Source organism: Vidua macroura, chromosome 18 (assembly GCF_024509145.1).
Source record: "Vidua macroura isolate BioBank_ID:100142 chromosome 18, ASM2450914v1, whole genome shotgun sequence".
Classification (NCBI taxonomy): domain Eukaryota; kingdom Metazoa; phylum Chordata; class Aves; order Passeriformes; family Viduidae; genus Vidua; species Vidua macroura.
Window position 1 is genome coordinate 2,221,934 of NC_071588.1, and position 14,496 is coordinate 2,236,429.

At 54.5% G+C, this 14,496-nt stretch overlaps 1 protein-coding gene across 13 annotated transcripts in view; it reads left to right on the forward strand.

Moving 5' to 3' along the window:
• NCOR2 (nuclear receptor corepressor 2) overlaps window positions 1-14,496 on the forward strand; it is a 230,542-nt gene that overhangs the window by 184,589 nt on the left and 31,457 nt on the right. For all 13 annotated transcript variants that reach the window (XM_053993433.1, XM_053993441.1, XM_053993442.1 and 10 more), the window contains exons 18-22: window positions 507-649; window positions 4,906-5,053; window positions 7,469-8,015; window positions 12,345-12,465; window positions 13,364-13,601. In XM_053993433.1, the coding sequence (XP_053849408.1) occupies window positions 507-649; window positions 4,906-5,053; window positions 7,469-8,015; window positions 12,345-12,465; window positions 13,364-13,601 (1,197 nt within the window). The remainder of the gene's footprint in view (window positions 1-506; window positions 650-4,905; window positions 5,054-7,468; window positions 8,016-12,344; window positions 12,466-13,363; window positions 13,602-14,496) is intronic.

The window sequence follows — 14,496 nt, forward strand, 5'->3', positions numbered from 1 at the left end:
GTCATGAGCCTGTGATCAGCACTAATCCCCTGCCACGCCTCTTCCCAGCCAGGGACATCACCTGGGTTTCCCTGCCAGCATTCTCACCTGCCTAGGCTTCCCTCCCCTTCCCTAAGAGGGCTGTGTGCCTTAGGGTGGGAAGAGCCTTTGCTTCATGTTAGGGGCTGAGAGCAGCCCAAGTTCTCCTGGGCGTGCCAACACCTGCTGCAGCCGTCCCAAAGGAAAGGGAGCTCCGCTCGTCCTCGTGACTGCCGAGACACGGCTGTGGGACGTGTTTTATTCCAGAGACGGTCAGCATAGCGCCTTTTTTCCCTTTGGAAAGAAAAACAGGCTCTCATAGGTCATCCCCTGGTCTAGAAGCCATTCGGACACGTGCTAGTGACCGTATTGCTCCTGTGGAGTTTGGCTTGCGCGGAGGAGTTTTCCCGTCCTGTGTGGATAATGCTGCCCTTGTGTGAGTGCATGTGGTGTTAAACCTTTCTCCTCTCTGCCTCCTCCAACTGCAGGTCTCCTTGAGCATGGGCGGAACTGGTCGGCCATTGCCAGGATGGTGGGCTCCAAGACCGTGTCGCAGTGCAAAAACTTCTACTTCAACTACAAGAAGAGGCAGAACTTGGACGAGATCCTACAGCAGCACAAACTGAAAATGGTGAGAGCCCTGTCCCAGCCCGCACTGGGCGCTGTGGATATTTCCTGGCAAGGACTTGGATGCTTTCCACAGCCAAGGGGGACCTTTATCACGTTGGGTGAAAGCTGTGGGGACTGTGGAGTGGCACGGGAAAGGGTTGTCCACCCATCTGTCCCTGGGAGGTCTGGATGAGGCAGAGCTGCTGCATGGGAGATGCCTGGGTGTCTGGAGCGTGGCTGGTACGTGGAGAGATAAGGAGCAGGAGGAGGAGCAGGGCTGTGGTGTGTTGGCCAGGATGCAAGTTCTAATGGCTGTGCAAATACTTTGTTTCTGGTGAGATTGTGCTGTTCCGCCCTGGCGAGCAGAGAGCCCTGCTGGGCCACACGGGTCTGTGCCTTGCAGGCTCTGCAGTTACCTGCAGTAAACTGCTTTGGTTTGCCCCAAAGGAAATCAGAGATTTAGGACAATGTGAGGAAAGCCTGGCTCTGAAAGAGGTTTTCTTCAGCACTGCAAGTAAATGTGCACACCTCTCTGTGCCTCAGTTTCCCCTTCAGATGGGGCTAATGCTGCTTTTTTCCTGGCATGTGGTGCAGAGTGTGAATATAGTGGGGCTTGTTTGGTGTTCTGGAGATAGCTTGGACTGCTAAGAGACACTAAAGATTATAATTATTTCATTTGTAGAGTATCCTGGGGTTCCCAGTTTCTGGCTAATAGAATTCACATGGCTAAACCCCCAAGGGGTGCTTTGAAAATGCAAAGGACAATGTTCAATGCAGGAATCTTTCCAAGCAAGCTATTACAGCAAGAGTAAAAAGAAAGACAGGAAAACATTCAATGACTCACCCAGGAATTTAATATCCTAGTCAGTCTATAGGAATGAGAGAAAGAGAAGACATCGGCGATTCTTTTTTATTAATTCTCTATGCACAGAGACACTCCTGTGTTCCCATGTTTCACCGAATTGTTTTTAGAAACAAAGCAAACAAACTATATAAAAGACCCCCAGACCCATATAAAGGCTGGAATGAAATATTCTGTGAAATGTGCATCAAGCCCTCTGAATATAAAAAGTTACATTAGAAAGATATCATTGTTCATTACTGGGGAGAATCTGAAATAAGATCATACGGCTTTGCTGGCAGTGGAGCCGGTGTGTATTAATTTACTCTGCTCCCTAATGTTGCAGAAATTATATCACGGAAGTGTTTTTCTGCAGAACCACATTTTTCCCTGCATCCGTCCCTCCAAGGCAGCCGCTAGACTTCTCCAGTCTAATTGCTCACTCTCACTTGCAGTTTATATCAGCATCATCATTTTATTTTTCGAGCATTGGAGGCTGTGGGATTCGGTCGTGGAGAAGAACAATGAACATTCAGCTGTTATTTATTGTACTCTATTGTTTTGTGGCAACAGCAGATGCCAGAAAGCTGAATAAAATAAAAGAACAACTGAGATTAAATTGCCATGGACCTTCCTTCCTGACTCCTAAATATAATCCCAAGCAAACTGAGCCTCCAAATCTCATCCTATTGCCAGTATCAGCCATGACCTGTGTGGAGGAAACACATGTGAAGCAGCGTGGCATCACTTAGTTTTGCCATGACATGCACAGATTCTTCTCTGACCTCACCACCACCAGCTATTGCTGATCATGTGCAGGGAGATGCAGTGGCTCTGCTTTTCCTCCTCATGCTAAATGAGAGTAAACTTAATTAGCAGATCTCATTCATTTCCCAAATGAATGGGGCTCGTTAATATTGTAGCCTCCTCTTCCAGGTAGGTGTGACACCAGGATTCAGCAGTGTGCAGGTGGCTCTGAGGGGCTGTGGGGCCGTGCCAGCAGCAGTGGCCGGTGTGGGGTGGGAAACAGACACAGAACCAGCTGGCTGCACCCTGGGACAGGCAGTCTCTTACTGCTGGGGCAGGGTCAGGCCACCTTGAGGCTTTACTTTATCTGCCCTGCTGTGTGTTTTGGCTTGGTTTCGCTGCTGCGCCGCTCGGATGTGTCCCAGGCATCAGCGTCACTTAGCCTTGACCTTCAGCACACTGCACTCGCTAATCTTGGCATTTAAGGAAAGCAGGGCATTGGGATACATGGTGTCCTCAGAGCTGCTCCTTCTGTTAGTGGCTGGAGATTAGGCACTGTCTTCACTGGGAGCAGTCTGTGGTGTGACTGTCACTTTGGTCTGCTGGGCTTGTTTTGGCTTGTGCAGGAAACAACCCCGGGGCTCGGGCTGGTCCTGCTTGGAGACCAAGTCCTGTGGACCTCCTCTGAGCAACATTTCTTTAATTCCTTGCTTTTTTTGGATGATGCTGGCTTTGCACAGGAAAAAAATGCTTCAGGAGTGCAGTCTGGTGGCCTCTGCTTCTGGGAATGAGTGTGTCTGACTTGCCTTGGTCCTGCCACTAGGACAAGGCTGAGCCTGATGGGAGGTTCCCATCAGGGTGGCTCCGTGTCGGTAGCGGGGTTTGGGAGCTGTTTGGGTTGTTGCTGCCACATCAGGTGGTGAGTGCAGGGAGAGGCCAAATTTGTCAGGAAGGCCCAGAAAGACATTGTGGAGGAGGAGGCATGGAGTGACTCCTTGTGCAGGGTTCCGTGTCCTTGCTGTGTTCAGTGTATATCCTCAGTGGTTTTGGTGAGTCAAAACGCTTGAGTAGCACCAAGTCCTCAAGAAATACCTGCTGGAAGGTAGAGAGGAGCAAGACTGCACAAGGAGTCTGGAGCTGTAGGCGTGATAAGAGGCGAAGTGGTGTCCTTGATCTGCTGCCTGTATTTCACATAATTTCCCCTAAATACCAGCAGTGGGGCTTGCCAGGAGAGGGACCCACGGTGCCCCTGGGGCCGCTCAGTGCTCTGCTCTGCCAGCAGCTGCCAGCCCCGGGCTCTGGCCAAGTAGGGTGCTGAGGCAGAGGCTGGTTCCCAGCTAATTCCCAGTGAGGAGCCTGCTGCTGCCCGCGGCTGAGTCACGGACCCGTGAGTAAGAGGCGGAGAAGTCTTTGCCATAGTAACGTCGGCGCTTTGTCACTGCGTTAGCGTGATGGGGAGCTGCTGCTTCACACAGGAACGTGCGGTGCTGAATCGCTGCCGTGGCAGAGGCGCGAACGCCGGCAGCACCAGGACACCACCGGCCAGGCTGGAGAAAGGGAACCACAGAGCCTGGCGTTCCTCCCTCTGCCTCTCCGCGCCTGCACAGAGCCGCTTCTCAAGTGCCTCTTTTCCCTCTCTCCTGCCCAGTTTGATAAAAATAGATTTTGAGCAAGCAGCGTTTCCAAGCAAAAAAGCAGTTGTATTTGTTTGTTTTATCTGGAAGTTTTCTAAGGGATTGAAAAGTTGGGGGTGGGGGAAGGGGGGACCGGCTCTTCCCAGCACAGAGATCCAGCAGCAAAGTTAACATTTCCACCATGGCTTTATCTTTTCATCCATGTAAATAAACGTCCTACACACGTCACTCATGTGGGGTTTGCAGGGAGAGCCGGAGATGATGAGCCTGTTCCTACTGGTAATATTTACTCAAGCAACAAGAGCAGGAAACAATAGCAAAGCCGAGACTTTTCCTTTAGGTCTGCAGGAGGGAGCAGCTGTCCACACCCTCGTGGCTGTGGCACGTGCTCCAGCCAGGGAGGCTGGGGCTGTCTCAGGGCAAGCCAGGACACCAAGCAGTCACCTTTGGGATGCCGTGCTGCACTGAGCTTGCCCACTGTCCACCGGTGACAGCTGCCCTGGCATGGGAGTCAAAGTTCTTTGGCAGCACCTGCCAAAGGGCTCATGAAAGCAGGTGCATGGAAATGTTGGCTGGGCCAATCTGGGGCATCAGCTTCGTTATCTGCAGATAAGCGTCAAGTCGCGGCCACACGTTTGTGTGGCTGGAGGTAGAGCCTGGAAATGCGCAGGACCGACACGTCACGCGTGTGTCATGAGCAGGCATGTGTCATGAGCAGACGTGTGACCGACCCCCAAGCTCTTTCCAGCCCTGCACTGGTGACCTCCATGCATCTGTGCCATTCTTCCCCTGAACGCTTGCTGCTGGCTGAGGTTGGAGCTCCTTGTGGAGCCAAGCTGGCCATAGCTGAACAGTCAAAAGCTTTTGGCCAGGTGACACCACGCTGCCAGGCTTTCAACAGGCGAGTCTGGTCCCAAAGCCTGGTGCTCAGAGGGTTTACCCAGGGCAGAGGGTCACTGGCAGTGTCCTGCTTGAGACTTTGGGCAGGACCAGTGCTCTCTGCTGCCCCATAACTCCCCGTAGGCTTTGTCTCTCACCATTCTTGCTCTTCTTCAGGAGAAAGAAAGGAACGCCAAGAGGAAGAAGAAAAAAGGCGCCGCTGTTCAGAACGAAGAAGCCGCCTTCCCTCCCGCAGCTGAGGACGAGGAGATGGAGGTGTCGGGGACGAGTGGCAACGAGGAGGAGATGGCAGAGGAGGCGGAAGGTGAGGCGGGTGGGGGCTGTGGCAGGGAACGTGCTCAGCTCCTCTGGCTTTGCTGCCCGGTCGCAGCAGAGGCACCGTGCACGGCCTCTCTGGGGCTGCACCTGTCAGCGCTCACAAGGGGTCTGTCACCCCAAAGTCACACCAAGGTGCTGGTGTCTCGCAGCACTCGTGGCATTTTGGATGCCTCTGGATTTCACGCTTGCAAGGAGTGCCCTGGATCACTGCCCTCCTCCCGTGTCTGTCTGGACAGATGGCTATTTTGGGAGCCCTTTGGTTTCTGATTTCCGTCTGTGCGCTTTCCAAGAGCACACAGCCTCCCGGGGCCTCTTGTAAATCACATTTCTTGGTGTTTTGCTCCAAAGGAGGGTCCCTGCATGCTCTTAGCCACCACTGTGAGCTCTCATGGAGCTTATCATGGGCTCAAGGAGAGATAACCCACCAAGGTCTGTGTGCGCCCATCCCCATCCCATCTGGGCACTGCTGCTTTCCTGGGAACTGGAGCTCCTGGAGCCCAGCACTGGAGAGAAGGCAGGGGAATGCTGATGCACCTTGGTGGGGCTTTTCCTCCTCCTTTCCCTTTTAAGGCAGCGTTTTTCTCCCTCCCAGCCATACCAAAGAAAGGAAACAACTTGAAAGTGACAATTTTCAGCTATTTATTGCTTAGAAAGCACAGCAGTTTGGAGTTCAGAGAAAATGTTCACAATTTTCCAACAATGCCCATTTGACTTCCGTCAAACTAATTTAATAACTTAACCAGCACTCTGGCACCACACTGGTTCCTGGCCTTAGCACCCAGGCTAATGGGACTTGAAATGGGAAATCTTTTCAAATAGTCCTTGTGAGTGACTCATTACAAGGCAGATTCCAGGTAAATCTTTGTGCGAGGTGAGTGACTCACAGGAGCAAAGTAAAAGGTAGTTACTGCTCTTTTTAAGAGTGCCTGAGAGGAAACAACATGATTTTGAGATTAGAGATGGATCTCTTGACATGCTTCTGAGCCTTACTCTCCAAGCATTGGCTCTTGCTCTGCTGCTGGAGTGCCCTACAGGGTTGTGTAAAAGCATGAGGGGTGTGAAATGTGTAATGGGCATGGAAGTGCCAGGGTGGCGTTACGCAGGAGATGGGTGCTGGCTCCGGGGTGACATTGGGGTTGCTCAGACAATACCTTGCAGTTGTAGGGGCCACGTGGCCAATCCAGGGACAGGGGGAAAGACTCAGTGTGAGAATTATGATGTAGACTATGGATTCAGCATCTGGAGGGAATGCACGGAAGTCTAGAGCTTGGCTGAGCTTGGGATGAGCCATTGTTGGATGTCTCAGCATGGCATTCAGAGTAGCATCAAGTGGCAGTTGGGAAGAATTTTGCCAAACACACTGTGAACCTTGTCCTGGCTGGGTGATGGGACACCTCATTTCTTGTTTGCAAGTGAGTAAGATTGGAGAAGACTGAGGTTCCTGACGAGTGTGGTACAGTTTCACTCTCAGGACAGATGGATGTGCTCCAATGTACAGCTCTTAGGACACAGTCCCTCTGTGGCACTCCTCTCACCAGCGTTTGAAAGCTGTCTGAGCTGCTGTGGGGAGAGGCAAGTCAAGGAATGCATGTGAGGAAGCCTTTGGGGCATGAGCGTGAGAGCCCTGCCCGGTGGGGACACGCTGGGACGGGACTGTGGAAATCTCCTGGTGTTCCTGGCCCTGGCCATGTTTGTCCGGCCGAGGCTTGGAGGGAGTGATCCTCTCCCCAGCTGTAGAAACAATCTCTTGGCAGCACCTAACTCTGAGCGGTGCATGGATGCTTGTGCTTCCAGCTCACATCAAGCTGCTGGTGGCAGATCTGGGAATGATCCTTCCCATGTAATAATTAACCTGTCCTGCAGCACTGCCAGCGCTTTCCTTTCGCTGACCCTGACCTCCTTTCTTCTGCCACTGGTGGCTTAAATAACAACAAACACGTGTAGTGTTTTGGGATGATCCCAGCTGCTCCAGGGGTGGCACAGCCAGGGAGACAGGTGATGTAAGTCAGCGAGTAGGGTGCCTGGTCTGGAGCAGCTGATCATGTGCCATGGGTAAGAGGGTGAGAAGGGAGCAGATCTTGTCCTGCCAAACCAGCCAGCAGCCAGGATTTTCCCTTAAAATCCAGCTTCCCAGTCACTCAGTCTCCAGGCTGTTGGGCGTGTGATTTTGTGTTTGGGTGGGGGTTAACAGTCGTGCTGGGCAAGCAGAGAGGCCCCCCAGAACAGCCCTTTGCTTAGCAGGCTCTGGATCTGGGGATCCCAGCACAGTTCTCCCAGCCCGGGATCATCTCCCCCTCGGAGGAACGAGGGCGTTCTCTTCCCAAGGGAGGGGGTGGAGGCAGCGATATGGGAAGCAAGAATCTCAGGCTGATCCTTATTTTTATTTCTTCCCTTTTCTCAGCTGCAGTAAATAACAGCTCCGACACCGAGAGCATTCCCTCGCCAAGGCCCGAAGCCAAAGAAGGAGGCGAGAACGGGGCCAAGGCACCACCCGGGCCGGGAGGTGACGCCGGCACAGAACCGGCAGTCAAGTGGGAAGAGGCTCCAACACCCCCCGAGGCTCCCCCTGCTCCCCCTGCCAACCCCGCTCCTGCTGCCAGCCCCCCGCCGGAGACAGCTCCCGAGGCACCCAGCGCCGAGGAGAAGGTGCCGGAGGATCTGGTGGTGGACGTGGTGAAAACGGAGGAGCCGGAGGAGAAGGTGAGCGAGGAGCCCTGCAAGAGCGAGGTGAAGAAGGAGGAGAGCGAAGAGAGCCAGGAGAAGGACAAGGGGAATGACAAGAAGGTGGAAAGCGGCGTCAGCAGCGCGGGGACGGAGGGGACGCCCAAGGCCGAGAAGAAGGAGAGCCATAAGGGCAGTAAAGGCCCCGGGGTGAACCCCGACAGCGACTCCAGCGCGACCTGCAGCGCAGACGAGATGGATGAGCAGGATGCTGTGGACAAGAGCAGGTAGGAAGCGGGGGGAAAAGGGGACAAGGGCATGACCCAAGGGCCAGATGAGCTTTCCCAATGTGTCACAGTGCCCATGGGTGCCTTTGTGAGCTCCTCCTTGGGAATATCACTGCTCAGGCGCTTCCCAAGGCAAAGGGACTTCCCAGCTGTGTCCCCATGTGCCCCCAGCCCTTTGGCTGTTGCTTCCAAAGGGGCTGTGACACAACAAGCAGTGCAATGTCCCAGCGCACGGGTGCTTCTAGGACATGGCCGTGGGCAGATGTTGGGTGCAGAGCCGCTGTATTTGCTGGTGGCAGCTGCCCATGTGGGTGACGCAATGGAGCAGGACGTGCTCTCAGGGACAGTGGAGCTGTGCTGGTTTGCCAGCATCCGGGCTTGGGAATGGTTTCTGTCTGAGTTGGCATTGGCAGGAGAAAAGTCACATCAGGGATGCCTTTTTACTGCAGGAGGGGGCAAGTTGCTCCTTTGGCAGAGATGTTGCCCAGATAAATTTGCCAGGGGCAAATTAACCATCCTGGCCATAAAGGCAGGAGAATGTGGTCTGTGCAAGCTTTCCTGGGGCCATGCCAGTAGGTCTTCACCTGAGCCACTGCAGTCCTGAGCCCTCCACCCACCCCTGGGCCTGGCAGCCAAGAGCGCCTCAGACCTTTCATGGATGGCTCTTGGGACAGGGAGGAGAAACACTGGCCTCCTCCTTGGAGAAACATCCTGCTCCCCTCCCAGCTTTTCCCACAGGGCCCTCCCCACCCAAGAGCCTCACAGAGGGAGAAAGGGTTTTCCGTTTTTTAAAGAATACGTGTGAATACAGGCATCTTTGTAGCACTGAATTTTATGATGGCCCCTGGGCCAGGTGGGATTCCTGTGTACTCCAGGTGGCCCCTGCCATTGTATGTAGGGGCAGCAGTCCCTCTTTGACTCAGAGCTGGGCAGGGACTGAAGGCTGGCATCCAGCATCCTGTGTCCAGTGTCTCACAAGCCTTCTGTGGGCTCACAGGGAGCAGTGTGGCAGCCAGGTGGGTGCTGCCAGGCTGGGCAGGCTGTGTGCAGCGCTGTGGATGGGGTTATTGAAAAAGCAGCTGAGCAAAGTGGTGGGATGAAGTCAGAGGGAGCTGTTGTGCATCCCACCGCTCCAGTGGCCTCTGCACTTCCCCTGTGATTGATGCAGGAGCCAGTGGGTGAGTGCTGCTGGTGCGGGAGCATCCTCTGGGGTGCAGCCCCTCGCTGCCGAGCAGCTGGAACAGCTCAGGCGGTGCCAAGGGGTGGTGTGGGTGCCGCTGGCCAGCCCCGTGGCAGGGCCGAGGCCTCTTGGCTGCAGTGCTCCTCTCCAGCAATGGCCAGAGTCCAGCACCACCCCTCCCCACCCTCCCCTGCTTCCAGACGGGAGAAAATCTCCCAGTAAGGGAGAGTGAGGCCAAGCAGGGCTGTCCTCCTCCAGTTTAGCATTAACCCAACCGAAAGCAGGGCAGCAGTGGCTTGCACCAACTCCTCAGCAGCAAAGGAGCAAGTCGTCTTGGGAACAACTTTTCCATCGCGGCTCCTCGCTGAGTCAGCGCCTATCTCGCTTGTCAAACAGTTACCAGCTTCCAGGAATATTAAACACTAAACAGGCGTCCCGCAGCTCCCGGGCCGCTCCTCTTAGCCGGTGTGGTGATGAGGCGCGGGCGACAGCAGAGCCTGCTGGCATGGGAAGGCCGCGGCTGACGCCGGCATCGGGCGCTTCCCAACCCAGAAGCGCCCACAGAGTTGGTCCTCAGCTGGCTCAGAGCTTTTGGCACCGCCGCGCTCCCAGTGGGGACTGGGTGCCCTTGCCAGCTGTAGCTTTGCTCCCTCGCCTTCCCCGTGGGCCGAGGGCCGCCGGCCCGCGGGCGTTGGCGCAGCCCCGCTGCCGCAGCGTGACTCGCGCTGAGCGGGACCGGGCTGCCGCGATGCCGCGTGAGCCGCCCCGTCACCGCATCACCCGATGCTCGCCCACCCACCCAGCGCCAGCGGGGCGTGGGTGCTCTTCCCTGCGCTCGTGAAAGCGTCAAGCTGTCCCCGGCATCTCCCAGAAGAGGACAGAGGGTGGCTGGGGTGTCCCCGCGCTGAGAAAGGAAAGGGTTCAGAGTAGGGGCAGCCTTTTTTTGGTCCTCCTGCAGTTCACGCTAGCAAAGACATGTCCAGGATTGAGGAGGCGCAGCCTTAACTCATCCAAGCTGAAGGAGGCAGCTGGTTATCTGTGGTTCCATGCAGCGAGTGCTGCAGGAGGGCTGCTGCAAGCACAGCCAAGATGTGTGGTTCAGCAGGAGGTCACGCCAGATGGGGACATGTGAGGGAGGCCACACACAGCTACCGCTGCAGACCTGCAGCCTGGTGAGGAGACACCTGCAGCGACCATCCCGGTGCTGCATGTCCCATGGCTGGCTCAGCTATAGGTGCAGGGACTCTGCCAGGCCAGTGCCACGTTGGAGCCATGTCTCTGGCTTGGGAGAGCCCGTTGTGGAGAGCTGGTAGCCAGTGCCTTTGCACAACTACTGTGCAGTCATGTTTGGCTGGGTCATGTGTCAGTGTGTTGGATCATCTGGAAGTTAAATTAGTCCCCATCCATCTCTGTGGCAGAAGGAGGAAGAGTATGGGAAATGCAGGGTCATGGTCATCCCCAAAGCTTTGTGCCTGGGAGGGGACATTTCCATGCTGCTGAGGCTCAGCTGTGAGCCTGCCAACCCCTTCCTGCTCTGACTCTTTTCCCATCCTTCCCAATGCCATCAGCCATCTTAAGGCACTGGTCCTTGGGTTTGGGAGGCTCTGGGTTGGCAGCAGGTGGATAAGAGATGCCAAGAATTGTTCATATGGTGATTTCCAGAGCAAAACACCCAACAGAGATCCCCTTGTCTGGCGCAAGATCTGCTGGGAGGGATGTAATAAATTAGGCAATTTGCATATTGATGAATTTAATACTGACTTTGGCTTCCGAAGCATCGGGATCCTGGAGGGCTTCAGGAAACCTGAAGATCTTGAGGGTGCTTAAAGGGACTTTAAGGGTGCTTCAGTGTACCTCTTCAAGCACCAGTGAGTGCACAAAGCAGCTGCTGGTGTGGCAGTTCCACAGCTCAGCCTGGCGTGAAGGTCTCAGGAACAAGTGCTGGGTGCCCTTGTCCCCAGCCCTGTGTCTCAGCAGATTTTGGGGCACTGCACCCTTCCAGGAGTGTGGCTTCACAACACCCATACGGCTCCACAGACAAGCATCATTTGGATTATTTAGGGAAGAATTCAAATTTGCTGTCCCTTGGTTGGTTTCCCCTGGGTGCCCAACCCTGGTCCCAGTGTGGAGGTGGGTCCCTTTCCCCTCTGATGCCAGGCACTGTGCAGAGTGAGGGCTGGGGCAGCCCCAGCACCAAGATGAGTTTATTCCCCACACACGGCCCCGCCACGCTTGTTTATTCATCCAAGGGTGAGCATGGAATGACCTTGAAATTTATAGGCTGAAGAGAACACTAAAATAACAGCTAAAATAAACAAATCAAGCTGTAAAGCTTGAAAACTATGAACTGGCTTCAACAAACTGGAGTCAGGAGGGAGAGAAAGCAGAGATGGCCTGGGCAGATGTGATCCCTGAGGTCTCGGCATAAGCTCAGGAGCTGGACATGCTGAGGGTTTGACCCAAGGGCTTTGCACGCCTCCATCCCACCCCATTTTGGTGGCACCATGGGGATGTCCCCCATGTTTGCACAGGGGTTCTGCATGGCTGGCTGAGTGTCTACCAGGAAGCTCAACCAGCCAAGGGGAAGAGCAAGTGGTGAGGGTGCAGGGCTGCTGAGTGCCAAATCCCATCCAAATCCAGCCTCTCATCTTTTCAAGTGACCCAAGGGCCCGAGTTCCCTACACATGGTGGCTTGCCCTGGCTTTAGCACCTTGATAAAAGACAGTCCTTGAAGAAGAGCATGAAGCTGATCCCCAGCCCTGGGTGAGATGTGCGTGTGAGTTCTGGAGGGTAGCATGATGTCCAGGTGAAATCTGAGCTGGTCATTTTGCTCCATAACACCCAGCTCTAGAGTCCATTTTCCCTTAGGTTTATTCTGGACAACAGCAGATTTGCTAGAAATAGCATGGGGATGAGGGAAAGTGGGCTCAAGAGCCTCTTGAGCCAGACATAAGGGTCTTGTTTGAACACGTAGTCCCCTGGGGGTTGTCTTTGAGCCCAGATTCCCAGCAGCGAGCAGCGGTCCAGCACGCTCCTCTCTGATGCAGAGGATGTCCTCTGGATTTGGCAGCACAGAACAGGGGTGGAGAGTGTGGGGGAACCGTGGGCCATGGAGCCTGTCCATGGCTGACGTTGTGTTTTGGTTCCAGGTTGCTGTCCCCCCGGCCCAGCCTGCTCAACACCGCCAGCGACGCCCGGCTCAACTCCTCGCCGCAGAAGCCACTGGACCTGAAACAGCTGAAGCAGAGAGCTGCTGCCATCCCTCCCATTGTGAGTACCCTGCTGGAGAGGGCAGGGACTGGGAGCACAGCCTGTGCTCTCCCACTGGGCTCCATGGTGTGCGTCAGGGCTGCAAGGATGTGCTCATCCCTGGGGATGGCCTCTGGTCCACAGAGAGCTGTGCCTGGGCGGTGCGAGCCCCCGGCCAGGCAAGGTGCTCCCTGTGCAGAGTGTGTTCCCAGCTGCTGGAGCAGCTCTGCCAGCAGCATTTGGATGTCTCTTGAGCTCTTTTAATCAGAAAATCGTGGGAGGTCTGGACAGAAAAAGCTTCTCACTGCCACATGACTGCTGCCTCCCATTGCTTTAAAAAGAAAGAGTGCACCTTCCCAGCCCTGCACTTCATCTTATGCTTGAAGGATATCACCTTACTCACCCAGGAGCTTTGCTTGGTCCCCCTTTTTGACTGCTCAGTAGCCACGTATTGGAAGTACTGATATAGTGACTTGAGCTGTGAGAAGAAGCATCCTGGTATCTCCAAAGTCAGCACTGGAGGAGCAGCGATGCAGGGTGGGCAGGGAGGAAATCCCTGCTTTGGGGTTTGCAGGCTCAGGGAGGACCCATTCCTGATGCTCTTCCAGTTTCCCATATTGCAGCTTAAGATGTGGCTGCTGTAATGTAACTTCTGGCAAAAGCTACAAGCACGTAACTGTAGAGTAGAGGTTTTGAACAAGTCTGACTCCTTCCTGTAGTATCACCAGCACAGAGCTGGTACTTTTTGTCATGGGCTTTTTAAATCTGTGGCTAGTGAACTTTGAAGCCCTGTTTGGTCTCTGCTAAGACTTGCCATGATAGTGTGGGGCAGGGGCTACTCATAACTCCTGATGTCTTCAAGATTTTTATGGATGTCAACAGCACGTGGTGAGCGTCACCAACTCTTACTGCTTTGCAGATTTCCGAAGGTTTCTCAGAGGGGGTACTGCAGAGTGGAAGCGCGAAGCCTCAGGTGCCTCCCCACGCCTTGGCTCTCTACCAGCAGCAGATCACAAAAGCCCACGAGTCTGCCCGCGAGGACATGCCCCCGAGCAAGCTCTCACAGTCCCAGCAGCAGCAGGCTGAGAAGGAGCAGCAGCAGCCCAGCAGCAGTCCCAGGGGGAAGAGCCGGAGCCCCGCTGTTGGAGAGAAGGAAGGTAGGGCTGTGTGCGTGTCGGTGCGCGTTTATCCGCGCGGAGCACCCGGGGTGTGCAGCTGTACACAGCCAGCAGCTTTCTCCCTCGTAGGTGAAAGCTTGTTTCAGCCCCTGAAAGCTCTTTAATAGCATCTTGAGGCAGGACGAGAGAGGCATGGCTAATTTCCCATGTTCATTAGACAGTACATGATGTCTCATTGAGCCCACAGCAAACGCAGGGCAGTGTGGAGCGCCAAGGAGGTGAAGATTGCCTTTATTAGCATCTGCCATTCACCAGAGAGCAGAGGGGCCTGGAGGCATGCCAAGGCTCTGGGTACAATGGCTCTTTTCTACCTTGCTGGCTTTCTATAAAGAATGCTTTTAATGCACAGCGGGGACCATTATTTCATTTAAAATCAATGCTAATACTGTGACTCGGAGTCCAAAGGTTCCTGTAAAGATTCCCAGTGCTTTCTCCCCGGAATAGCTCTGATGTGGTTTGGCTGCCTAATGAGCAATTCAGAGGTTCCCACCATAGAGCATCTGAAACATTATTAGCTTGAGCACCTGGGGATCAAGGTTAAGGAGAGACGGGAAGTCCTGATGAAACCATCCTCTAAATGTGTTTTTAATCTGAGTGTTAGAGTCTGTTCCAGTTCAGACTCTGTGTCCCTGCCCCCCATAGCCAGCCTGTGGCTCAGTTGTTAAGGAAGATGAGAAGCTGTCCCCAATGGCACAGTCAGAAGTTGGGCTTGTGTGGGTACAGTGTCCACCAGTGCTGGATCCTGAACAGAAATGGGTGCAGCTGCAAATATCACCTGCTTGTGCATGGAAGAGAAGGGTGGATAAGACTGCGCTGAGGAGGCACTGGACTTGGCTGTGGTGTTTGCTGGAAAATCACTGCACTAGTTCACCCT